Source organism: Haemorhous mexicanus, chromosome 13 (assembly GCF_027477595.1).
Source record: "Haemorhous mexicanus isolate bHaeMex1 chromosome 13, bHaeMex1.pri, whole genome shotgun sequence".
Classification (NCBI taxonomy): Eukaryota; Metazoa; Chordata; class Aves; order Passeriformes; family Fringillidae; genus Haemorhous; species Haemorhous mexicanus.
Genome location: NC_082353.1, coordinates 8,310,473 through 8,335,886, shown reverse-complemented (window position 1 = coordinate 8,335,886; position 25,414 = coordinate 8,310,473). Strand labels below are relative to the sequence as shown.

Here is a 25,414-nt window from a genome sequence, read left to right as displayed (position 1 = left end):
TGACAGGATTTGATATACGCTGTGGAAAACCCCATGCTTTCAGTCATACTCTCGGCTCCTCTGCACCACCAGAAACTCAAGAGTCACGGCTGTTCGTCACCACCGAACTTTGTGTCTGGAGGCCGGGGTTTGCTGGCGCGGGAGGCGCGGGCACAGCCCCCGCTCCGTCCCCGCCGCTCGCCCCCCGTGCCGCAGGGAGCGCCGCTGTTTGCGGGGCCCTGCCCGTCCCTCCCTGCTTCCCCAGGATCGGGCACTGCCGTGAAATAGCTGCGAGGAGGGGGCGATGCGAAGGGCTCCCCCCGCCAGGGCGGCAGCGCGTTCCCATGGTGACGGCGTCCTGGCAACCGCTCCCGCTCCCGCAGCCCGGCCTGCGGCGGCCGCCCCGCTCCCAGCCGCTCCCATCCCATCCCATCCGCTCCGCGCAGCCGGCCGGGAGGGCGGGCGGACGGAGCCCCGGCCGCGCACCGGCGGTCACGGCGCTCGGGAACGGCCGCTCCCGCGGCGGCAGCGCGCCCGGAGCGGAGCGGGGCTCGGCTGGCGGCGGGGATGCGCGGGAGCGGCGGGCAGCCCTGCCCTGCCCTGAGCCAGCACCGGTGAGTGAGCGCAGAGGCTGTCCCGGCTCTGTCCCCCCGTGTTGCATGGCCTTAGAGTGGTGTCTGCACCGCGGTGTCCTGTCGGCTGTCGTACACCCGTGTCCCCGCAACCTTCACCCCACCGGTGACCCCAGCACCGCGGGGCCTGGACCCCCGGCGGGCCGAACCGCGGGCAGGGCAGGGCAGGGCAGGGCAGGTCGCTCCGCCGCGATTCCCCCGCTCACGGCGGCTCGGCACGGGCCGGCACCGGGGCCGATCGCACCTATTTCTTCAGAGGGCCCCCGGCCCGGATGGGAGCCCCCTGGTCGAGCTCGGAGCCTCGGGCTCGGTCCCCGCGCTGCCGGGGGAGCCCCTCCGGCTCCCGCCGCACAGCGCGTGTTCCCGCGGCCACAGCCGCGCCCAGGGCTCGGCACGGGTCCGGCTCTCCCCGGCGCCGCCGGGCTCTGACCCATCCCTTCGCTGAGCTGCAGCACAGGGACTTTTCCGCTTACTCCGAAGCGTTGCCCCAACGCGCTTGAGAGTAACACTGGGAAGCATCTGGCGGCTGCCGGGGTGGTGCCGTCACACGCTCCCTGTGCAGCAACCAAAGCGGTTTCTATTTTTAAGAAGGAAAGAGTGATTAAAGTGTTTGCCGAGGCAGGTATTTCAGTCTGCATTGATTCCCGTGTGACTTGTGGCAAGTCACATAGCCCGCCCCGTGCTTCACTTCCCTACCAGCAACAGAAGGAAATTGTATTTTCAGGGATAATAATGCTTCCTACCTCACAGGCATATTGTGAGAATGAACGTGAAAAACACTCCGAGGTGCGCAGACATTACAGCATTAGTTGTAGATTATCATGGAAGATGGGAAACTGAACACTACAGGTATGATTATCCTTCAAAGCAGGAGAAATGGAGGTCCCACGGAAGATAAACATGCGAGGCAGTCTGAGAAGTGGGGAAGGGATGCCACAGCACTAATAGCAAGGAGTGAACTGCACATTGCTAGAAGTATCTCTTCATCACATCCAATGGATGATTTTTTTTTTCCAAGCTGTTACACATCTTATACCAGTGATTTAAAGAAACACGAAGGAAGCACTGCACATTTGTATGGAAAACCTGCCTTAAGTATCAAGTGAACTGTTATTTTTGGTAATCAGGCATATAGTTTCCAAATAGGAAAAAACTTGTATCTTGTCTATGTGACAAGTATATTCAGAATATTCAGTAACTTAAATCAGTCAACCCAAATTTACTGGGTTAATACATCATGACTTAAACTGCTTATAGCAGTATCAAGCAGGAAACAACATTATTTTAAAAAGATAAATTAAGCACCTGTAACCAGTATTTCAACTGGTATCTTACTTGATCCTGGTTTACTGCCATTGAAAGAGCCATGTGAAATTATACTCCTCTTATAGAAGGACATCTTATGGTTTCTATTTACTAGTGTAAGTTGGTGTTACACTCATAGAGAAGGAATGTGCCATTAGTTCTAACACCTATTTATTAATTGCAAATATCTCCAAACTGCAGCAAAGTTTTGTACAACTGCCAATCAAAGTCTTAGACCCTTTCTGGCTGTTGGAGCAGATCAAGAAATCTGATATCTGATGAGATGCTTCACCATGTACTGAACAAAGAGAAATGAATCAGAAGTTCATTTGTGTAACTTTTGTTTCATGTCCACACTTACTCCATATATTTGCATTTAGCTGCATTTCTTATGGTAGACTGGCAGAAAGAGTTAAGACTGCATGCAAACCTATGCTTAGTTTGCTGCAAACATTATTTTCTAATTGATAATAAATGGGTACTGAAGGCTGTGAGACTAAAGCCCTGTTTGGCTGGTTTTTGTAAGGTGCATTTCACTAAATTTCACTAAGATGCTGCTAGATGTGTGGACCTTAATATTTGTTCTTTGTTTTTCTAGGTAGGATCCAGTGCTTTGCTGCTGCAGTGCACATAGCTCTTCCCAAATCAGTGGGATAATTCCTGTGTTTACAGCTAAATTATGCTTAAAAGCTCCAATGCATCAAGATGGCTAAGATGTGTTAAGGCCCAGAGGTCTCAGGCTCACTGAGAACTGGGTGCCTGGGGCTGTGACCAGGAGGGACCCCTCGCAGAGTGCTGGCACTCCTTAAAAATCCAACAAGTGGGAAATGACGAGTGTGAGGAGCAGACTGCAGAACTGGACATTCAGTGTCTGTGCAGGACTTTGAATGCAGAAGTCACCACGATGACCCCCAGCTCTTATACTGTGCTTTTTACTTATAGCCATGTAAGAACCTAAACAAGGAGGTAGGTATGGTTATCTCTCTTACATATAGGGAAACTGAGTCATTACTCATGGAAATAACTTGTCCAAAGTCAACAGGATCAGAGATTGAGCAAGGAATTCAATTCAGACCTTCTGAATTCCTGTCTGGTGTCACTGCTGCTCAGCAACCCAGCTTCTCTTAAAACTGTTTTTTTTCTAATTTGTAGTTTCTGAAGCACCGTGCTATAAATAGAACACACACACTGTGACAATGTTTGCTCTCTGCTTTCAGGCAGTGCTTTCCTACATTTCTAAAGCACAAACATGCTTTGCATTTTGAGATCTCAGAGGGTAGCCCTATTGCTCCTTCACTATCAATATTCAACTATTGTATTTCCATAACCCATCTTGCCCAGATTGCCCAGGATTTCATCAGCAATTGTAAGCTTCTTTCCATACACCAGCCTTATTTTGCAGTGAGGATTTTAGGTTCCCAAGGAGATCAGGCTCAGGCCATACTACTTCTCTCTATACTTAAAAATGTTTTTTGTTTATGGAGGGGAGATTAGTTGGATTTGATTGAGGCTAATATATTTTTCATTAATTTCTGTCAGTGGACAAAGCTGCTGAGGCAGGTACTGGTCTCACAGTAAGACACTAAAATATCTTTCTGAAGCTATTTAATAGACCTACTCTGCTGCAATGTCTGTCACAGTCTGGCTGGCTGTGTCTAAAAATTTAAACCAGAATTTATATTCCTACCACAGAAGAATTTACTTACAATATGAAGTGTGGTCATTTAGATTTGAAGACAAATTAATACAAGACTCAATTTTGATAAACTATGCTGATGCCACACATTTTATTTAGGTTTCTGATTGTCAATGCTTTTATGAGAAAAACGTCTTACCCCTAATAATCTGCTGTCATGAAACACCTGCATTTGATTCTCCAGTCAATATTTTCTTAAGTTTTATGATCATCCTGTAGACCTTACTTTATTATTAATTGATTAATGATGTCAGAGACCAGTAGAAAATTTGGGACAAGACTTTGTTTACTTCTGCCCTGCCAAACCAGTTATGTGGGTCAACAGCAGATTTCAGTTTCAAGGCTGTCAACCTTGTCTTTTCAAGAGTATCATTTTCAGTATAAAAAGCTTTGTAGCAGTTTTCAGTCTTCATTCTTTTGTATTAATTTTTATTTGCATTTATTGCATTAGCAATATTTGGATGCCAAGATCACCAGTGTCAGCATAATATTACACTTAACTTAAAGGTGCACTGAAAGCAAAAGCTTTAAGTCATTTCAGTAGCAGATATAAGCTATTCAATAATTCAATTTGTACTTTTTCAACAGACATAAATTATTGACCAGAGAATGGCCCACCGAAGCCCAATCTTCCCAACTCTTGCCCCTTCTGAAAGGTACAGTCTGGAATATAAAACCAAAAATCTTCATGATGCAGAGTATTATGTATCTCTTAATTCCCTATAGACAGTGATGCTGTGACCTGGGACTCTGCAATTAATGTGCAATGCAAAGTGAAATACCATAGACATTCAAATCATAGCCCAAATCACAAGGCCTTACTCAGCCTTTACTTAGCCATTTCCCAAAGAAATTCAATAGCTTAAATCTCACTGAGTAGAAGTCCAAGAACACTTTAGCCAGTGTTCAATAGCATGGAATGAGTTGTGAAAACACAGAGCCAAAGTGACCTTTGTTGGAATCCTCATACATCTCTATCAATAAGTTCTCTCTTTCAGCCCAGGTGGAGAAAACTATGGTATATTCTACCAGGGCAAGGCCCTGGGATTTCCCTGAAGGGTTCAAAGGATTCCACAACCATGGTCAAACTGAACTGATAATTTGGCTCATTAACAGGAAACAACATGAGAATACACAGGAAATAAGAGTTCCCAGAAAAAATATCTCCTTTTCTGAAGTAGGATTGAACTTGTATCCTCTACTTATGCTTCTGAAAATGTTATTATTCTTTACAGAATATAGTGGCATAAAAGATTGCATGCATTAGCAGACTCATTTTGTTACTTTCAGCACCCATGAGCTCCACTGCTTTCCATGGGAGCTACACCATGCAAAGCACTCATCAAAAATTTAGATAATTATTCAAGGCACCCCAATGTAAGCTATTTTGGGGGAAATTTAACTTCTAAGACTATGAGAAGCTTGTCATAAATTTGGTCTCTCCTCAGTTTCTATGCCCACGTATGCTCCTGTCCAGTTTGCAGGGGAACAAGATTCTGTATGGTATTACAGGCTAGCTATAGAGACAGAAAAGGGATCAATACAAGCTACTCCTTTTTTATTCTGATCTGGTTTCATTTAATTTACAATACCTATCTTCAACTGTTACAGTTTTGACTAAGCCTGAAAACTGTAAAGAAAAATAACATTACTTTTGAAACTCAGTAGAAGGGTTTGAATTTGGATTCTTAGTGAAATTATAGTTTTGATTTGTAAGTACTTTTATTATGCTAATGTCCTTTCCTTACGCTCCCATGCTTTTGTAAGCTCTTTTAAAGAGCATGAAAAAAGCCTGACCTGCCTTTGTACAAGACACACAGCACCCATGTATTTGTAGCAGTGGGCACTCTCTCTGGGTGTATTTTGGGGCTTCTCCCCAGCACTGCCAGTACTCAGACAGTGTCACACTGTCTTCAGTGCAAAGGCATTGCAGAGTTTTGGGTGAGAACTTAACAAGCTGTGGCTCTTGTTCCCCCAGACGGGTCCGAAACATCCCGCTGCACAGCCAGGCGCTGACAGCAGTGCCGCTGGCATCCGCCAGCCTGGTGGATCAGCTGGAGGACAGAATCCTGAGCCATGAGAAAACAACAGCAGCTCTTGTGGAACACGCTTTTCGCATTAAGGAGGACATTGTTTCCACGCTGCACAGAATGCAGAACAAAGGGGGGGGTGACCGGTTGGCAAGGCAACTCCTGGAGGAGCACATCCGAAACATAACTGCGATAGTGAGGCAGCTCAACCGGGACATCGAGGTATGGCAAGAATGTTGCACAGCACTAATGCCATCTCGGCTACTTACTGCTTCTCACTTCCTAACAAAGTTTACCACGGGATAAGTAAAGGTCAGACAAGGTCTGAAGATCCTGTAAGCTTATAAATTGTTTTTACAACTTGAAAAAGTGTTTGCAAATTACATAATTCTTTCGGTGGCTATGAAAATAGCACAGGATATTAGCATATAAACACAGGAGCCTTTGTGGTTCTAATAAGCTTGCTTTCAAAAGCTGCACTGGAAAATCTTGAAAAAATGAATTAATGTGACACTAATACCCAGCTCAACTTCAGTCCAAAGGCTGTGCTGTATAAACACAAGGAAATGCCTTCACTCTACAATAAACTTTCTTTCCCTTCCGACTCACTGACGACACGAAGTAACCAAACCCAAGTGCTCGTTTTTATGACCTAATCCTAGGCAGACACATGACTTCATGTCTGACCTCTGCTGCAGTGAACAACAGGGGTGTGGTGGGGAAAATGAAAGAAGAAAAAAAAATTTAGGTCTCCACTGTCAAGTTATCCTTTATATATATTATGGCAGTTGTGTGCAGATTGGGCACTAATAATAAGAAAAACAGAATACCTAAAAGTATCTGGTTTAGTACAAGACAAAGCTTTGAATAAAGTAATAATAAAAAGGCATCTGAGGATACTGAATTACTGAAAAATAATGAGTGACATTTAAAGTGTACCTTAAATGTGACATACTGAGTTTTTATTTGCATATGAATGTTCTGTAGATGCTGCAGGAACAGATACGTGTCAGAGACAATCTCAGCTATGGAACAAATTCTACCCTGAAGAGTCTTGAAATGCGTCAGCTTTCTGGCCTGGGAGATCTTCGGGGAAGAGTTGCAAGGTAAAAGTCCCCATGGAACTGTGTTTTGGGGGCTAGCTAATCTTGTTTTAATCCTGAACTATTAATAATAATGGGTTGTATTCAACTTTGGCAAAATTCCAAGGATAATTTTGCTCTGTGTTTTCAAGAAAATAATACTTTGCATTCCAGTATTACATATTAAATTCGACAATATCACCCTTAATTCCTAAAATTCCTGAAATTAGTTCTAAATAAATTATTTCTAATTCCCTGGGAAACTGGATTTGGTTCAGCTTTTAAAAAGTACTGTGGTTAGACTCGTGTCTTTGAAACACGTTAATTAGCACAATTATAAAGGCAGCACGGAACAATCTGCACTTGTGAAGAACAAAACAGTTGCACATTTTTGCATATATTTTAAAAGTAGAAATCTGCACATTCACTTAGTGGTTAGCCATATTAAATCCCACATGGGCTACATGACACATAAGGAACAGAAAACTGTACAGTAACAGAGGTTTTCAGGCTACCCAAAGCTCCTGGTTACAATTCTGTGGCCACACAGGCTTCAGTTGTGCCATCAATTTACAAATTTACAAACCCCAGCACAAAAACATTTGCTTAATTGCCTATAAAGTTGAACACAAGAGACAGAGGATGTGTACAGCTCCAGGAAAAGACATAACCTGGCCTACAGCTGCTTGGGTAATACCTTTGGTGGAGTTATACTTGTCCTGAATTTGACCTGTTGTCTATATTGTGCAGATAATTTTGCTTCCTTTTCTGCATGTCACCTGATTTAGTGATAACCTTCAACAACATACAGAAATAATCAGAGAGGGATTTTCATTGAACTAAGGTTTTCTTATAAATTACTCAACTGTCTGAAGCTTCCACTGTAACTTTCATAGCCCATTTTGTAGAAAATACTTTAGAGGTTTAAAAAAAAATTAAACAGTTAGTAAGTTATGCACTAACCCTTAGCAAACACAAATGAACTGGTTTTTTTTTTTCAAATCAGGAAATTGATGGAAAAACCTACAGAGAGATACACAAACATGTATTTATCCTGCTGAGAAGGCCTCCCAAAATGTACATGCTTAGATCTTGCTGCTTCTTTCTATAAAAATACTTTGAGATCATACTACATCCTGAGAGGGGCTCTGTGTGGAGCAGCACTGTTACTGACACCTTGGACAAAATGTGGTGCCTTTGCCCTCAGCCAGGGAACTCAAGAGAAGAAACTCATGCTGCTGTGGGCGTCACTGCAGGGCCAGGACAGTGACCTCGGTGTGGGAGGGTGGGGACAGGCACAGGCTGTGCCAGGGCTTCTTCCTTTATTTCCTTAGGGCACCACCCCTGTGCTGGGCCTGGGTTGCAGTATCTGCAAATTGAAAGAGATTATACCCATGTGCCTTCTGTCAGACTGTGTGATGAATGCAGGTTATTTGTATTCATTCCCTTAAGATAATCAGTTTATTGCCTTGAACTGCTACCTTCCATACTGCTTTCTCTGCTTCTATTCAGCATGTTCTCTTAAAAAAAAAAATAACAGAATCCCTGAATGAGGAGAAAAAAATCTTCCCTTTATGAGAAAGCAATTTAAAGCAGTGGTCCATGAGAGAAAGACATTTGCCTTTATTTGCAGACATATTCTACTTTGAAATTAGTGTTCCAGTGAATAATGATTATAGCACTAGCTGGAGATTATGCCAAGACAGTGGTTTGTTGTGCCTTTGGCACAACCCAGAGACTTTCCCTGAGATAAACACCTTCTGATTCCTTTAGCCAATGTTCCTTGTGTAAAATACACTTTACTCACCTAAGGTAATTTTACCTCTAGTGCTGCTAGTTTCCAGACGGGTTCAGAGTGAAACATTAGAAACACGATCAAATTACTGTGGGTTACCAACTTCCTGTCCATCAGCCACAGCAAAGGTACATTGAGAGGCTCAGGCTGCAGCAGCTCTGAGTGCTGTGTTTGCTCCAGGCTGGCAGCATGCAGAAGGACAGTGGGAATCAATTTAGACAGTAAATCCCAAAGCATGAGCCCCTTGTCATGTAGTAACTTTAGTGTCCATTTTAGGATTCTGGCCAAATTTCAGTTCCAGTAATTTCATGCATACTAAATATCCTATTCAAGTTCCATATTGGAGAAAGAGATGTTTATTTCCTAACACCAACTGTTCTGTAACATGTCAATATATCATCAAACAACTGTCTCATTATTTCTTGAAGGCTGGTGCTGTTAATGATGGGAACAAGGGATCCCTACATGCACATGCACTTCTGGAGCACAGCCCCAAACCACCCTCCCCACTGCTCTGCAGGAGTGAGATTCCAACATACCTCATGCACATCACAGAATCAACATTGCTATCAGAAGGTGACAGACTACACATTACAGCTCATGTCTCTGGATCTTTTCTTGATAAGCACAGTTTACTGATGAATTTGTAAAGTGTTATCACAGCCCTGAATTATTGCTAAAAATCAGCATTGTTATTAACTTTAAGGAAAAAATATGACCTCTATAAAATTCAGTGATGCATTAGCAGAAAACCAGATTGATGCCAGTAGATCATATTCTCCAGCCTCCTGTCTCTTTTGTTGTCAGTTTTATACTATACAGATTTACCAATTCTTTTTCTAGTGATAACAGATCATAAAATTCATTAGTGCCTTATCATTTATTTAGAGAATTACTTGTGGATAATGAGCATTTGTCTGGAAAGTTTAAATCCAGCAGCCTGGTTGGAACAATAGCAGTAGCTCTTCATAAAAGCTTCCTGAGAGCTGAAACATCCAGAGGAATGGCAACTATGTGTGTTCAAATTGGACCTACTTTGCATATATAGATGACTTTTTTATCTACATTATAGAACTGATTCATTTCAGACAACCTGGGCTCATTACACGTAGGCAGATTTTCCTGCTGCACAGATTGAGCCTGATGCATCTGGGCTGCACCACACTGACAATCTCCCTAAGAGCAGTAAATGTGCTGCTCTCTGGCCCTTGCTGAGTGGGAGGTGGCACCACGAGGGCAGCTCTGGGCTCCCTGCCCCAGGCCAGCACAATCCACCAGCTCTTCTGCTCTTGCCCAGTTGCCCCACTGAACATTTCAACTTGCTTTTCACTCCTTGTTCTCCAGCTACTTGTTTTTCACTGAAACACTGGCATTTTAGTGGAAACAGCTCCTGTTATAATAGACTAGGAACATTAAAAGCTCTCTCCATACCATTACAGCATATGCATATGGCAGCAGCTGCAGAGTACTGGCACAGTCCTCACTTTATCTATGCCCCAGTGAAACTGAATGGAGCAACTACTTGTCTTTTGATTCTCTGATGCTGAACAGTAATATTTTCTTCCAGGTCAAAACCAATCGTGTTTGTGGGTGTGTACAACAGATATAGAAGATAAACCAAAATAATCTGATCTGTGCATACCAGGCAGACATTAAATTCACATTGTCAGAATATTCATGTTTCAGTTACCATGGAACTACATGAACCCTTTGACCACATAACTGAATTCCATGAAGAAGAGAGATGCTCTGTGATTAAACCCAAAACACTAATTTACTTAAAAAACAGTCACAGGTGCTTGCTGATTAAATTTGCTTCAGTAGTTTCAAAGCTGTTGCCATTTTCTGCCATGCCTCAGAGAAACAAAACTAACCATTTTTTGGAGCCCATGACCTTTGGTGACTTGATGCAAGATGATTCTATTCCTCTGATTCTCTATGATTGTAATTACATGGAGAGATTTGGCTATTTGGCTCCTTTCATCTTTCTAAAGAAACTGCCTGATTGTGAGCCCTACAAGCTTTTCACTTTTCACTGCTATGCAAACCCTAGCGAGGCTTCCTGCAGATATTACTAACAGGTCTCACAATGCTGAACTGCTACACTAGAAATTAATTTCCACAAGTTTTATAATGCCTATGTGCTATTTTACATTCCTGATTATTTTCATATTGAAACTGTACCATAATAATCAGCAGATGCTCCTTTTGTCATTTTAGCTGCAACTTTTCCTTCATGTTTAATGATAATGGCAATTCCTGTAACTGAGGTGATGAAAATGCATGTTGAAATGAAAGCTTTCCAACTGAAATGTGACTAAAAAAATGACAAAGTATGTCACTGGTTTAGATAATGACTTAACATGCCTCAGCTTGTTCTATTTTACTACCTTTTTCTCCCTCAAATTGTAACTGCTGTCTGTTCCTCATCAGTTTCCTATATCAAATTGGGTAACACTGATGATTACATATTTCCCTTAGCAAAAAAAAAAATATATATGAGTCATATTTCACTGAGGTCTTACTCCTGAAATCACAGTACTCATATTTTTACAGCTCAGTTAATGCCCTTACTGCATTACTGTAGATGAAATCCACCTGATCAAATTATTTTTAAAATCTGGTAGAAAACACACATGTTCTATAGCATAATTATCCTGAAAATGTTACAGCTTCAAGAAGTGTTCCAATGTGACAAAAGGAAACAATCATTATTATGTTCCAGGACTTAATTTTACAGCCTTTTCTGAGTCAAAATTGCCATTGCTTTCAATGACAATTTATTTATTCACCTAAAGAAAGACTAAGAACCATAAAATTTGCCCCGCATTGTTAACTACACATATTATCTGTGTACTACTATTTCACAAATAAAAATGCAATGCTACAATAATGAAAAAATGGTCCTCAGTTATCTGGGCTACTAATCATGTAGGGCAACACGTACACACCTTATCAGATATCTTCTGGAGCACTCCAAAAGACATGGAAATGAAATTCTGCATCTTTGCATTTCTGAGGTGATTTCCCTGAGTGACAACAGAGCCTACCCATATCATGTCAGTGCCAAGAACAAGGGAATTTGTTTCTCAGACTATTTGACCTCAGACCTATTTGGGAGCACTTCTCTGAACACCATGAGATGTATTACCACCCTTACAGTCCCAAAGACATTGCTTCCCTAGCCAGCCAGGAATTCCCTAGAAATGGCCTGTATGAAATGGGTAATTTTAAAAGCCTGGACCTTATATTCTATTTGGCTGGTACTTTGTTTTTTTTGTCTATTCAAACAGGTGTGATGCTGGGTTAGCCAGGCTGTCTGCAGAGCATAAAATTACATATGAAAGACTTCAGAGTCTAAGTAAAGACCAACACACCTCCAAGCTGATCTTAGAATCTAAAATCAAAGAGGCAGAAATACAGGTATGGTACTTAGACCAAGGCAATCCCTGTACAGGTAAGAGTTCTAGTCTAATTCACACAGACTCCATGACTGTTAATTATTATCCTGGGAGGTCACAGATTTCCAAATGGAGAGGTGTATCAGCTCACAGTCCTTATTACACTGAACATTGTACCTAGGAGCATTACTGGACTGCTCTAACTGGAAAAGGTCCTTCATTTCTTCCTGCAGCATCTGCGTGGAAGGGATTAGTATGTGAAGGCACATGCTCAACAAAACTACAACAATGCAAGCCTCTGTGTCTTTCACTGTATGTTTTGGCCTTCCCAGGATGATCCTATATGTATTTGAACACAGTTTTTGAAGGTCTGCAAAACACAACTGGCTTTGGGTTCTGTGAATCATTAATCTGTCTCTCAAGTTTCTCTTCCATTGGGTTTGAGAATGGAAGTGGTCACTAGATACAAGCAGAGACTTGGAGATAGGAAGAATCCTTTTCCTTAGTGTCACATCTCAAGGCCTTCCCATTTTCTCAGTCAACAACAGTATTTTACATCTTCCTTTTGTGGTGGGTAAAAAAAGGGCTAAAATGCACTTTGCCTTTCTGAGAAGCCTCAGTGCAGTTTATCAGCATGCCAGGAGCATGTTGTCATGCATCTTGTAGTGAACCAGAGCAGTATGCTTTGAGAGAGTGGGATGGTTGTTTCGGTGACAAATACTCTCCTGTAGTTATGATCTCTCCCCAGTTAAAGCCAGCACTTCTATCACTGCAGTGGCCCTTACACACAAAGTGATGGAGCACATCCCTCAGTATTGGTGGAGTGCTTGGGCACTTGTTTATTCTGATTATGTGGCAACTTGGAGATGTATGGATCATGCAAATTCAGCTGTCTAAAGGGGGAACCAGGTAGAGATTTTAAAGGTGATACTATTCACATTATTTAAGGCAAAAAAAATTACAGTTTTCAAAATGCTGATACTTTCATATTGAGAGATAGTATATTTTCATGATAAAGTAAAATATGCAAATTCAATAATTTTTGAAATGCTAGCAAGAGTGAGCTCTCTGTTAGACCTCTACTGTTACGAAAATGCCCCAAATTAAACTGTGATGAATACTGTTGAAAATTCTGAATTTTGTTTCAGATTTCTCATCTGCTGAGCAGAGTAGAGCAATCAATAATGCAACAAGAAGCAAAGCTGAAGATTGCCTACAAAGAGAGCAACCAACAGTTGCAACTTCTGGACACAAAGTAAGTGCCTGGGAAGCCTTGCTGCTGCCATGTACCTTGGGAGGAGGGCCTCAGTTTTCCCAGCCTGACTGGTATAATCTTCAGGCCTATAAAAGCAGGAACCTCTATGAATATGTGTGTTTGCTCCACAGATATTACAAAAGCTGTCGAGAGGTCAAGAGGGACTTGCTTTCACCAAGAATTCTGCCCACAATGTGGTTAAGCAATTCTGAAAAGTTGATGAAGTTTCTAGTTATCAGGCAGAACTTATATTAAAGGACACAACTAAGGGTTTTTGTCAGGGTGGCCTGGTGCCCTTCTATAAGAGCTGTCTGAAGCAATAAGTGCTGGAGGTGACTGTCCAGAGCAGGGGAAAAAGTTCAGCTGAAGCAAGCAGGAAGCAAGTCACAGCACTCACAGAGTGCTATTGCTTTAAACTGGTTTCAAACATGAATAAAACTGAAATACCTAAATTATTAGTGATTAGATCTCTGTACTACCAGACATTACCAATATAATGACTACACGGGGTCATTGTATTCAATTCAGATGTTAACTCCTCTCCAGGCATTTCACTCAGTAGCAGTCCTGGTATAAACCATCCCCATCCTCATTTCTTACTGCTTATCACCATCCTCATGCAATGCAGGTTTCACAGATTCACTGGAGGAAAGAAACAGTTTCACTGGCACAACTGGTTGGAGTAAAGTTGAGGTGGGTAGAGGCAATGTAAGTGGAGCTACAGGAACCAGCATTGTCACCAGAATAAGTGGCTACCAAATCTTTGCTCGGATTTGATACATATGGACATAAAATTTATAATCTGGATGGATAATCAGATTCTGTTTTCAATGTCACAAAGAATTTTCACCTACTATGATTCAAATTTTGTAATGTGTTTCATATAAATTTGCTGTGAAATTCTACCTTTATTTTCTAAACCAATATTACCATATCCAGTTAAATAGCCTCAAAATTCAAAGGCTCTCCTTAATATGGTGTGAAGAATGCATTAAATTGCCATTTTGTGTTTCTATGAACACCTTCATAAAAAAGCCAGTGTTCAATGACCAGTTCTCTTTTGTATCTGCTCATTTCTGTTGTGCTCCTAGATTGAAAGATGCTGTTGAGGAGCTCAGCAATCAGATTTTGTCTGCACGGAGCTGGTTGGAACAGGAACACGGAAGGACTGAAAAAGAGCTTGTGCAAAAAATCGACCAACTCTCACTGACTTTTAAGGAAAGCACTGTAAGTTTCATTCAAATGTCCTGTAGTACTTCTCAGGAAGCATTCAAAGGCATTATTAACCACTAAGATGATGTAATTGAGATATTATTTGAGTGAGATTTTCAGATAGCCTCAGAATATGCCAAAGTCTCTTCATTAATATCAAGTGTAATACCTACAACTTGAGAATCTTTAAATTAATCTGATCACTGCTAAATAAATCAATATTTTAACCTACACTAATAAAGTAATTTGAAATGATTTTATGAAAAATCGTAATTCCTTACATTTTGAATTCCAGATAAAAGATGATAAATCAGTATCTATTTCATATTTTAAAAAGGCCACTGTTATTCCACAGGCAGAGTAAATAATTAAAATTCTGTTTCCTGACTCCAGGAAATGAATGAGAGAGGTATTGAGATTAAATTCAACCAAATGGCAGAGAAAATTGATAGAATAGAAGAAATGCAGAAGATAACCATGGAGGCACACGAAACCAAACAGACTGAAGAAAAGATAAATATTCGCATTGTCAAACTTCAAAATGAGATAAATGAAGATATAAAAGAAATGAAAGCTGAAGTCAATGCTGGTAGGACCATAGTTATCCAGTTCTTTATTCTGAATTGTGGTGACAGTGATCCACTCATAGTGACATGCAAAATGTCTTTGCTTGTATCAAAGTAGCTTAAATACTTTTGGGGCAGAGGTATTGGCTACTCCTGTGGCATTAAGAGGGATTTTTCACTAAGTGTGAAAAGCAGAGCAATAAGAGGTGACACCCAGCTTAGAAGTGCTCTCCCCAGAGCAGGCACAGCCATAGCTGGGCTGCCATCAGGGCATTTCTGCCTTCAGCACACAGCTACAGCCCGTTTCCTTCAGAACTTTTGCTGAGTTCCTAGTGCAAAGCAGAGCATTATGGAAGTGCTTTCTGCTAGCAATGATGTGATACATTGCTGCTCAGGATGAACTAATGTCATTCTCACCTGCACTAGGGTTTGCAGCTATCTATGAGAGCATTGGGTCTCTACGGCAAGTTCTTGAAGCAAAAATGAAGCTGGACAGAGATGAACTCCAGAAGCAGATCCACCAAATGAAGCAGGAGGTTCCAAGATGGGGAGAAGCTGGACCATGACTGCAAGATTTTGTCTGAGAGATTAGTGTTTACCTGGCTAGCTAGGCAGACTCTAGTGTTGTTCCAGTCTGTAATGCCAATCACCTGCATGTACCAAATGACATGCTGCTGCTGCTGCTGCTGCTGCTGCTGCTGCTGCTGCTGCTGCTGCTGCTGCTGCTGCACAGGTGTTTGCTCCCAGCAGTAAATACAAGCTGTTCTTGGATAACTGGCAATGAGCCTGTGGAGCTGAGGTGCTGCTTTGCCACTGCACTACTCCAGTTGCTGTCAGGAAATTTAGCACTGTGTAAAACTGGAGTAATGCACTGCTGAAGCTGGCAGCTAGTTTGCTAAAGGCATTCCAGTTTTGCAGGCTTGATCAGGCAGCTATATGCTTTTATATGCACCTGCACCCCTCCACCTTAAAAAAAAAGGCAAGTTGCTCTCATTTGCTTCATATGAATTTGGCAAGGTTCTCCACCTTGATACAAATTACTTAGTTGAAATCAATGGACATTTTTACAGTGACTTTATCTACTATTGACTTCCTGGGAAGACAAAATTGGCACTAAACAGACCAATCTTCAAAATCAAGACAACATCAGAAAAATCTTTGTTTGGGTTTGCAAATATTCTGTGTGTGAAAATTAGGTAGTGTTATATAATGTAGTTGTAGATTTAGGTGATTCATAAACAACATAGGAAACATCTTACATGGTCTTAAGTATTGTAACCTTTTAAAATAATAACCAAGGGGAGTTGACACAAGGTAAAGGATGTATATAGGGTATTTTAGGGTATTTTTTACTAGGCACGTGTTCCTATGACTTGCTTCAATATATTGATAAAAACTTAGAATGGTTTGAAAGCTACAGAGAAGGTGATAATCTAACCTAGTCTGGAGACTCTAATGTAAAATAAAATGCAGTTTATGATCTCCTTAGAAATTTTAATTGAAGTAAAAAAATTGCTTCATCATATTTAAGTAGACTTTAATAATTTAGCACATTCAAATTGCTAATTGCATTCACATTATTTCCAGATAATAATTTCCATTCCCAGAAGAGATTACATATGAAAATCAGCACCCATGTGGCATATTATCTAGACAAGAAAAAAAAATATATGTTGTTTTTACTCCTTCATTCATGGCATGATATATTGCTCCTCATGTTTGTAAGCCATGCAGGATTAAACCCTCATGAAAAAATAAAATACTTCATCCAGCATCCTATTAATTTATACTATTAACAAAAATAATATTAATTGACAGACTTTAGAGTATTGTTAATCTAAATAAATTAATAGGATGCCTCTGCACTGCCCTTAATCGACCTTTCATTCAGCTAGTATTGGAAAAATATATTTTTAGTTGGAAAATCAGTGGCAAGTATCACTTCCATAGAAGACATTTTGGTCCATAGAGTCACCATATATAAAACAAAGAATTTAAAAAACTGCTTCAAGAACTTACTGTCATTAATTTCAGTTAAGTCAGTGTAGAGTGTAAAAATCATGTAACTGCATACATCTTTACAGGATTAACACCTAAGTTTATATTCATTTCCTCTCTAGCTGAAAGTCATTGAAGTCTCAAAGGCACATTAGGCATTTGCAGCTGTGGCTCCCAGTGCTCTCTGATACAAAGCAGGAATAGCAGAGGCACTTTTGTTACCATCCATCTCCTGTGCAATGGATTTACAATGGCAGCGAAGGGAAAGCCCAGTTCCCTAAAGAGAGACAATTAAATGCTTGTAGATATTCTCAGGAATTGTCTTTAAAATTCAGTCTTACTTCCTGTATGTATTCCTATATATTCCTAAATATTTAGCCATGTGCAGTAGAAAAGCTATCACTGGTGTTTTATTAAAAAAAAAAAAAGAAAAAAAAAGACAATAATGAAGAAAGAAATGAAAAGAGACAGATCAAAACTAGAATAATTTTTAAATTCTGTAATGGGAAGTCTGTACCTGAGAAAATCTGATATGATATGAAGAGCATACAAGGAACCAGAAACATTTATATAGGACTTAATTAAATTGTTTCTCTTGTAAAAATCTTGTGTGATTGATCCAGATATAAAACAACACAGGAAACCCAATCCAATTTTACTTTTTTCTGCCTTAATTTTTTTTTCCTAAATCTCATCTAAAGCAAATAAGCAAAAGTCCAAATAAAATAATACTCAACCTACTGCCAAGCAGTGTCTTCAAACTCTGAAGTGCCAAGTGGAGGGAGGCCCAGGTCAACCTTGTCTTGTTGGCATTGTCTGCCAGGGAGAGCTCACATGTGCTAAGGCAGTCCTTCAGGGGAGAATTCCGAGTGGTTTTGAGCACTGGAGTATCCTCTGGTCAGCTGAACACATCAGGGCAAAGCCCTCTCCAGACACAGCACCCCTCAGGGAAGAGCTGTGAAGCCACGCAGGCAGTGCTGCACACACTGAGCTGTGGGAGCTTGGTGCTGCCAAATGGAAGCCAATTCTGAAAACTGATCCCCAGGGATCTTGTAAAGCCAAATAGAAGGAAAGAACAGTGCTTGGAAGCACAGCTGCCCCTTTTTTTCCCTTCCATGCTGATGTCCAATGGGATTCCTGTGTTCCAGTCCTTCAGGGACACCAAGGTCCACTTTTGATGGTGGAAATAATGTGCTTTCTTTGCTCAGCACAAGAGCTCATGCTGTGAGTCTGGGTTTGTGCACCAAGTGCAAGCCTGCTAAGCCCACAAAAGGAACAAGGTAGTGAGGCAGTGTTTGTGTGGACGGCACTTGAGCAACAGAATGAGACTTGGGAAAGTATAATAGATGTGCATAAAATACTATTTAAATCACAAAGTTCACTGTCACAACCATAAACTCACTGAAAGAAGGACTGGGAGGAGCCTTAGGAAGTCATCTGCTCCACCTCTCCACTTTGAAATAGATCCAACTCTACTTTAAATATTTGCCATAGACACTTCTGTAACTTGCTCATTAGAGTCTTTTAAGACTAAGACATTGATTAATGCAGTCTATTCCAGTGCTTAAAGAAGATTGCCTTGCCACCCAAACACCTAAACTAGGACAAGACATAATAGCCTTAAATTTCAAGTACAGAGGACACAAACCTAATTTATTACATTCTTTCCTGCAGGTTCATTAGTTTTTTAAGGTAATCTGTGTATAACAGATGATTCAAATGAAGCTTCACAGGGATATTTGCCCAATATTTCTTAATTTTTTCCCCTTCCTACATCCATATAAAACCCACCAAACCAGCAACACCCAACCCAAAGAAACCACCACCACCAAACCCCCAAAACAGCCAAAAGCAGACCACTTGCTCTCATGAAGTTTTAAAATCTTTCTTTTGTCAGCTATTTCACATGCATGAGGCTTAAATCACTTGCAGTGTGCAGCCCATAGTATTCAGTCAGCTGTGTAGCACTTACTGAGTGTCATAAGTTAAACTCATTGGAAAATGTTTAACTGGGGTACATGGCTTTTACATTAGCATGTGATAACACAGTAGAACCATGGTACTGTGCAGTGAGGCTTTGGCTGGAATCAGAATGATGTCAGTAATTACAGAGCAATTGTGCTGTTTGTACTCATTAAACAAACCAAAGGAATGGTGCAAGTAAGAAGTTCAAAGGCTGACCCTGACTTCCACCTGCAGTTGTTTATGTAGTAAGTTTTGTGTTGTGGACACCTTTATATTGTGGATATCTTTGTCATAACAACCTGATAAAGTTCAATAGACTGTTGCCATGTTAGAGGAAAGCAGTATGAATGATAATGAAGAACAGTATATTCCTGTAACTTCAATTTAAACTGAAATGCAAAATGTTCTTTTCTCAATTTCTGTTTTGTGTTCCACCTCCATGAGCACCTGGCCATCTGGGGCAGAGTGTTCTCTGTATCTAAGAATTAAAGTGCTCATTAGACATGTCTTCCAATAATGGAAACGTCTAATAAGAGACAGATGACAATCTGATGCAGCCCTCCTATGCATAGGGGAGGAATTCCTCCTGTCACACTCCCTGCCGTGTAAAAAATTCGGAGGCAAATTTGAAAGAAACCAAGGAAATTGGGCACACGGTCCCTACTCAATTTGCCACAGGGTGTCACTGTTACTCTTGGCAAGGGAAGGACGGGGCTGAATGAACCTGTGTGATCCACAGATGCCGCAATTCCACCGGCACGGGGCTGGAAGTATTACCGTGTACTTTGACAAAAGGAAAAAAAAAGAATATTCTAAAGACGTCACTCTGTAAAATCACAATAAAGGCAGATTATAATTAAATAAAGTATTCTGAGAGTGATTGTGATGCTCCTTTAGACAAGAACGCTGAGTGGGCACCAAATCTCTCTGCTGCCTGTTCTGTCAGCAGAACTCTGGTCAACACAAACCATTAAAAACTCCCAAACCCAGAAAAAAATCGGGGACAGTTCTAAAGCACTAGATCTTACATCATGTACAGCTCAAAGAGCAACAGGGCTTTCACTCTGCTGCATGTGTGCAGCAGAGGCTCCTCCAGCACTGCCTCCTGCTCTGAGACTGCCTTGGGCTGAAAGAGCACAGCACAACCTCAACACTCTCTACCAGTGTAGCTCTGAGCACAAGAGCCGCTCTCAATCCATGCAAGGATTGTCTCAACAAACAATACAGTGCAATAGCCTCAAACATCACAAAATATGTGAGAGAGCCATGACTTATTTGGCACGGAGCAGTGAAAAAATGCTTTGAGCATCAGAGTCCATCAGTGATGTACAGAGAACCAGGATCAAGTTAAAGAAGACAGCTGAGTAGAAATTGTCATAATACAAAAACCCTGAACTGTACGAGAGGGTGGGTAGGAATTGCTGGTGAGAGGAGACAGGAGAGTTGCTTCTAGTAGGAAGAAATTACAATAAAACACATCATGCACTGCTGCACATACTCTGAAGAGTTACTCTCATTAAACCTGACCTCAGTTTCTGCTAAGGTTCATTTTCTAACACCAGTGCAGTAAACAAGCTTCCATTCCAGGTGAGTGAAGTTGAAGCAGACTGTCAATGAAGACATATTTCAGTGCCTATGCTGTCTCATTGTTGTGCTGGCACTTCCTGATGGTATCAGGACAGCAAGGCTGGCACCCATCCTGCCAGGGGGCCTTTGTGATCTTGCCATCTCTGCTAAGAATAACTCAGAGGTTCAATAATTGCATTTTAGAGTATATATACAGCTTCATAAATAACACTGAATTTCCATGTTGTCCATGCTCTTTCATTCCTCACTAGCTTTGAGAATTGTAATTTCAGTACATTCCAAGTATCTTGTCTTATATAAATCATTCAATTCAAGAAAAGTATAATGGCTCACAGCAGAGCTTTTAAAATGCAAATAACTAGAAACAACAAAAGTTAAAACATACTTTATGCTGCTGCCATGCTTTGAAAAGATAAATGCCAGCCTGTTTACTACTATAAATAATAAACCTTGTTCACTTTACAAAGATCTTACGGGGATTGATCACTTTGAATCTCACACAAGCTTGAATATGTGAAGTGCTGTGACCCAATTCCACATATGTTTTCCTTTCTGAGATTAATCTGCCTAAAATGAATGTGGCAGCTCACAGTGTAAACTGCTTGCTTACCATGTTGCACATATAATGTCTTATGTTTCAAAACAAAAGGGACTGCTGGTCTCTAGTATGCTCTCCTGGTGTCTTAGAATCGTAGAATCATTTAGTTTGGAAAAGACCTTTCATTAATAGCAAAATCTTAACATTTTGGGTTTCTAGTTACTGTGAACTAACAAGACAAAAAATGAATAGTATAATATTATCAGTGTTTATTCTAGTAATATATCTCCCATTTTCCAAGGGAAGGGTGATAAGGAAAATCCAATACTGATATCATGAGACAGAGCACAGTGGTGGGATACTGAATCTCCCAATAGATTTTGGGCTAGTTTGGGCCCATTATCTATAGTTCTGTGCCCTTTATTTCAGTAAACTACCTAGTTGTAAATTAATTATTTACATTTATCAGGCTGCCCAGATTGCAATAACTTCCACACCATGTTAAATTAACAAAAAAAGAGTAAAAAGCAACAAAGGAATTGAGTATTATTTTGACCCTGAGGCCCCATTGCCACCTGATGTCACTATTCTTGTCAGGCAAAGGCAGGCAGGCAAGCTGCATGTCTGCAAGAACTGGCAGCTCTGGAAAGGATTTCAGCAGGTAGGAAGCCCCAGGGAAAGTCATACAAATTATTCCACTAAGTCAAAAGATCATGCCTTATGGACAGCACTTGCTAAGACAAATCCACTAACCAGGGCAAACACAGAGATTCAGTTAAGGGTGAGTCTCCTTGAGGTTTTCTGGGGATAGGCTGGCAATGCCTGACACAAGTGAGCAGGAACTCCACATGGCAAACACCACAGCAGGGTAAAAACCCCTCCTCTCCTTGCATTACTACAGCTTGGTTCCCAGTAAAGCACACTAAAGTAGGAGGAACTCCCCAAATAAGACATCTGTCTGGCACATTAGAGCAAAGCCCAGGCAGAGACCTGAAAACCTCATACATTTAATGTTGGCTGTGAAGCTCCTCCTGCCTATCACTGGCTCCAGAGAGTCTTCACCGAGCTACAGAAGAACAATTGAGCATCTGAGGCAAGATTTAAGCACCAGGAATAGGAATGGAGTCACCTGCACACTGAAATAATCATCTGTGTTTGCATCTGGAAAGCTCAAGGGAATATTATGGCATATTAGGAACAGAACAGCAAGATTTTCAGTGAGAGGATATTGTAATTGTCATTCAGAAGTAGAAGGATAAATAAGTAAAGCACCCAGCAATGCTCACTTGAGAGCCTTTTGTTTCATGAGCAGGCAGCAGCACAAGGGAGGCCTGGAGGAACACTGGCAGAGGGTCTGGCTCTCCGGCCATGTGGTATGACTGTGACTAATTGCAAATGATTAACAACTTCAACTCATGTATACTCTGGCTCCCAGAAGCATGTAGTGGTTAACACTGAAATGTCTACACATATTTACACGTGGCATCTAAAATATATCTTATATTTTACATCTAAACAAATTTGCCACTTTGTGCATGATGAACCTGGTTTCTATGAGCACAAAACATATTTTAAATGCTTGGCTCACCTGGGCTGTCAGATACCTTTCTGTAACTCTGGTTTTAATTATACTACTGGCCAGCAACCCCTAGTCCCAGAACATGTTTTATTCCCCCTAAGGTTTCTTGTAACAATCAGTCAAATCCCCATCTCTGCACAAGGTTAAGGGAAAAAATAGGTATGAGATTAATGGCCCAGTTTGGTACTGATAAGAAAATACTGCAAAATAGTGTTCCAGACTAATTTTTTTCCTTTACTCAATGCAATTTAATCTGTATATTAATGGAGTCTGCTTAGCCACTATCTTTAATTCACTCACTGTAGAATCTGATGGTTTCAAATTCCCAGAAGCTGAAGAGCTCTGTAAATATGTTCTTGCTGCATTCTAGTTATGTGTAAGCAAACCAACACAATTTTGCTGATAAACAATTGTCATGATAAAAAATGGTGAAACAATTACCAGTTTTATAATATCCCTGTTGGATAGGAACTATAACAACTCAGGGTAGAGGAATGGCACACCATTAATTTTAGTCCTGTCTCAAGACTACACAGTGGAGCTCAGTGTAATAGTCACTGCCAGCTCCTGAGTACCAGCATTAACCATCCTCAAACACCAAACTTTCAATTAAATCATGGCAGTAAGTAAATGCTATTTATACAAAGCTTGCAGCTTGACTGTTTTACAAATGAGTATGTGGGAAGCAATGTGAAATATCAACTGATAGTTAATATTTAAATCACTGCTCATTTACACTTAAGGCAAGTTTCATTGCTATTTGCAGAGAATTTCAAAGTTTGGAATTCTGTGATTCATTTCAAGAACTTTTATAAATATCACCCTATTATAAAGGAAAAAAATAAAACCAACTTGTGATGGAAAAACTTTCTCCCAGGAGAAAAGAATGTTTTTTAAAGATAGCAATCATTTTTTTACTCATAGAAAGAACGTTTTTTTTGGTCTGTATTAAAAAAGCATTCAGGAAAGGGAATGCTTCTGTCCCAGATGCTTAACCTTACAGAATTCATCCATTGATTGTACATAGGATGATCTGCAGTTAGAAATAACAATGCCTTTGCAATGTCAACATTCACCCAGAGGGTGGCTGGGCACTGGAAGAGGCTCCCCAGGGCAGTGGTCACAGCACCCAGCCTGCCAGAGTTGCAGAAGCATTTGGACAATGCTCTCAGACCCATGGGGACTCCTGGGGCAGTTCTGGCAGGGCCAGGAGCTGGACTTGATGATCCTTGTGGGGCCCTCCAGCTCTGGATATTCCATGAACATATACTTTAACTAGTGGCAGTTTATGCCATACACACAAATATGCCTTGTTATTAGGACTCAATTCCACCAGTAATACAAGCATCAATTGAAACAATCAAACTCGTTTGTCACAGTGAATTTTGAATCCATTTCTATAGGGCACAGACACACAGACACGGATGCCTTTAGCACAAATGGAGAGAGAGGAGCACACTGAAGTCCTGCAAGTATTCCCAGTCTTTAGTCACCAGTCTGCCTTGGATAGCTGACCACCCATGTATTGCTCCTCTCAGAGCCTGCTCCAAGCCTGCCACATGTACCTACCAGGCTCCTTAATGAAACTGGGGAGCTCACGGGTTAGAGCAACAGCTTGGAATGAATCTGGGTTCCTTTTGTTAGTTCCTGATCATTAAAGTAATGAAGAGGAGATTGAGAAGCAGAACTCTGCTAAACATTTTACCAAACTTCATTTCAATCCAATTTTCTTCAATTTAATGGAATTTTCCTAAAAGAAGATTCCCTAGAATCATGTGGTTCTAGCAAGATGTTCAAAGAGAAAAATTCAAATCCTACCTGGCTGTCATCTTCTTCCAACTTGCTTTGGGTCTCAGCCCCATCTTTGACAAGGAGATTCCAATTTTTTTCATGGTCTATGCAGTCCCTGTGGAAGAAATTGGATGCATTGAAAATATCTCAATAATTCCCACTGGTTTATGAATTACAGGAGAACATTTCCTAAATTATTAACCTGAATATGTGCTAACACCAATAATAAGATGCTGTATGAATTCCCTGATGTGATTGAAACAAAAAAGAGAAAAGAACCCCAAAATCAGCAGTTCTGCAATTGCTTACTTTCCTAACAAAACAAACATAATTAAAGTTTAATCCAAAATTCAGTTAATCCTTTCACTAAAGATAAGCCATATTAGCTAAGCAGATAACCAGTTCAACTCAAAAAGGGGAAAGAAGTTGAATATATATATAAAGAGTGCCAACACTCTAATAAAGCCAATGCTCTCAAGATATCACCTCTATCTCTTCTGCTCCTGTCCTTAATCCTAAAACCCAGTCAGTCTCCCTCAGGTGGGAAACCTGACAGCATCTTGCCCTTTATCATGTGGGTACTTCCACATTCACAGAACAACTCTATTTTCTCCTCCTCCTAAAGGAATACTGTCACTTCCTCTTCAAAACTAGGAAAATGCTACAATGAAACTGGAATTTGGGGCTTAATCTAGCAATACAATGCACAACCACACAAAGAGTACACCGGGATAAACAGGCAGGAGCACCCCTAGAGCAGCTCAGGATGAGTCTGAGGCACAGAAGGATTTGCTGGGCTGGTCAGGAGTGAGCAGGAGCAGTGAGGTGAGCAGTGAGCAGCAGCATGGCCCTGCCAGGCTGCAGGGCAGTGAAGCAGGAGCAGCAGCATGGCCCTGCCAGGCTGCAGGGCAGTGAAGCAGGATCACACTGACAGGGCAGGGGCCAGGCCAGTGCCACCAGAGAGCCCCAAGCAGGCTGCAGCACCTGGGCCTGGCTTCCACAC

General features: G+C 41.1%; 1 protein-coding gene across 1 annotated transcript; it reads left to right on the top strand.

Moving 5' to 3' along the window:
* The first annotated feature begins 457 nt into the window (after nt 1-457).
* On the top strand, nt 458-19,782 carry FAM81A (family with sequence similarity 81 member A). Its single transcript, XM_059858226.1, has 10 exons — nt 458-593; nt 2,515-2,882; nt 4,201-4,268; nt 5,591-5,864; nt 6,630-6,748; nt 11,813-11,942; nt 13,069-13,175; nt 14,267-14,402; nt 14,781-14,976; nt 15,380-19,782. Exons 3-10 carry the CDS (start codon nt 4,222-4,224, stop codon nt 15,517-15,519), a joined length of 1,149 nt encoding a protein of 382 aa, XP_059714209.1. The 5' UTR covers nt 458-593; nt 2,515-2,882; nt 4,201-4,221; the 3' UTR covers nt 15,520-19,782.
* The last annotated feature ends 5,632 nt before the right edge of the window (nt 19,783-25,414 follow it).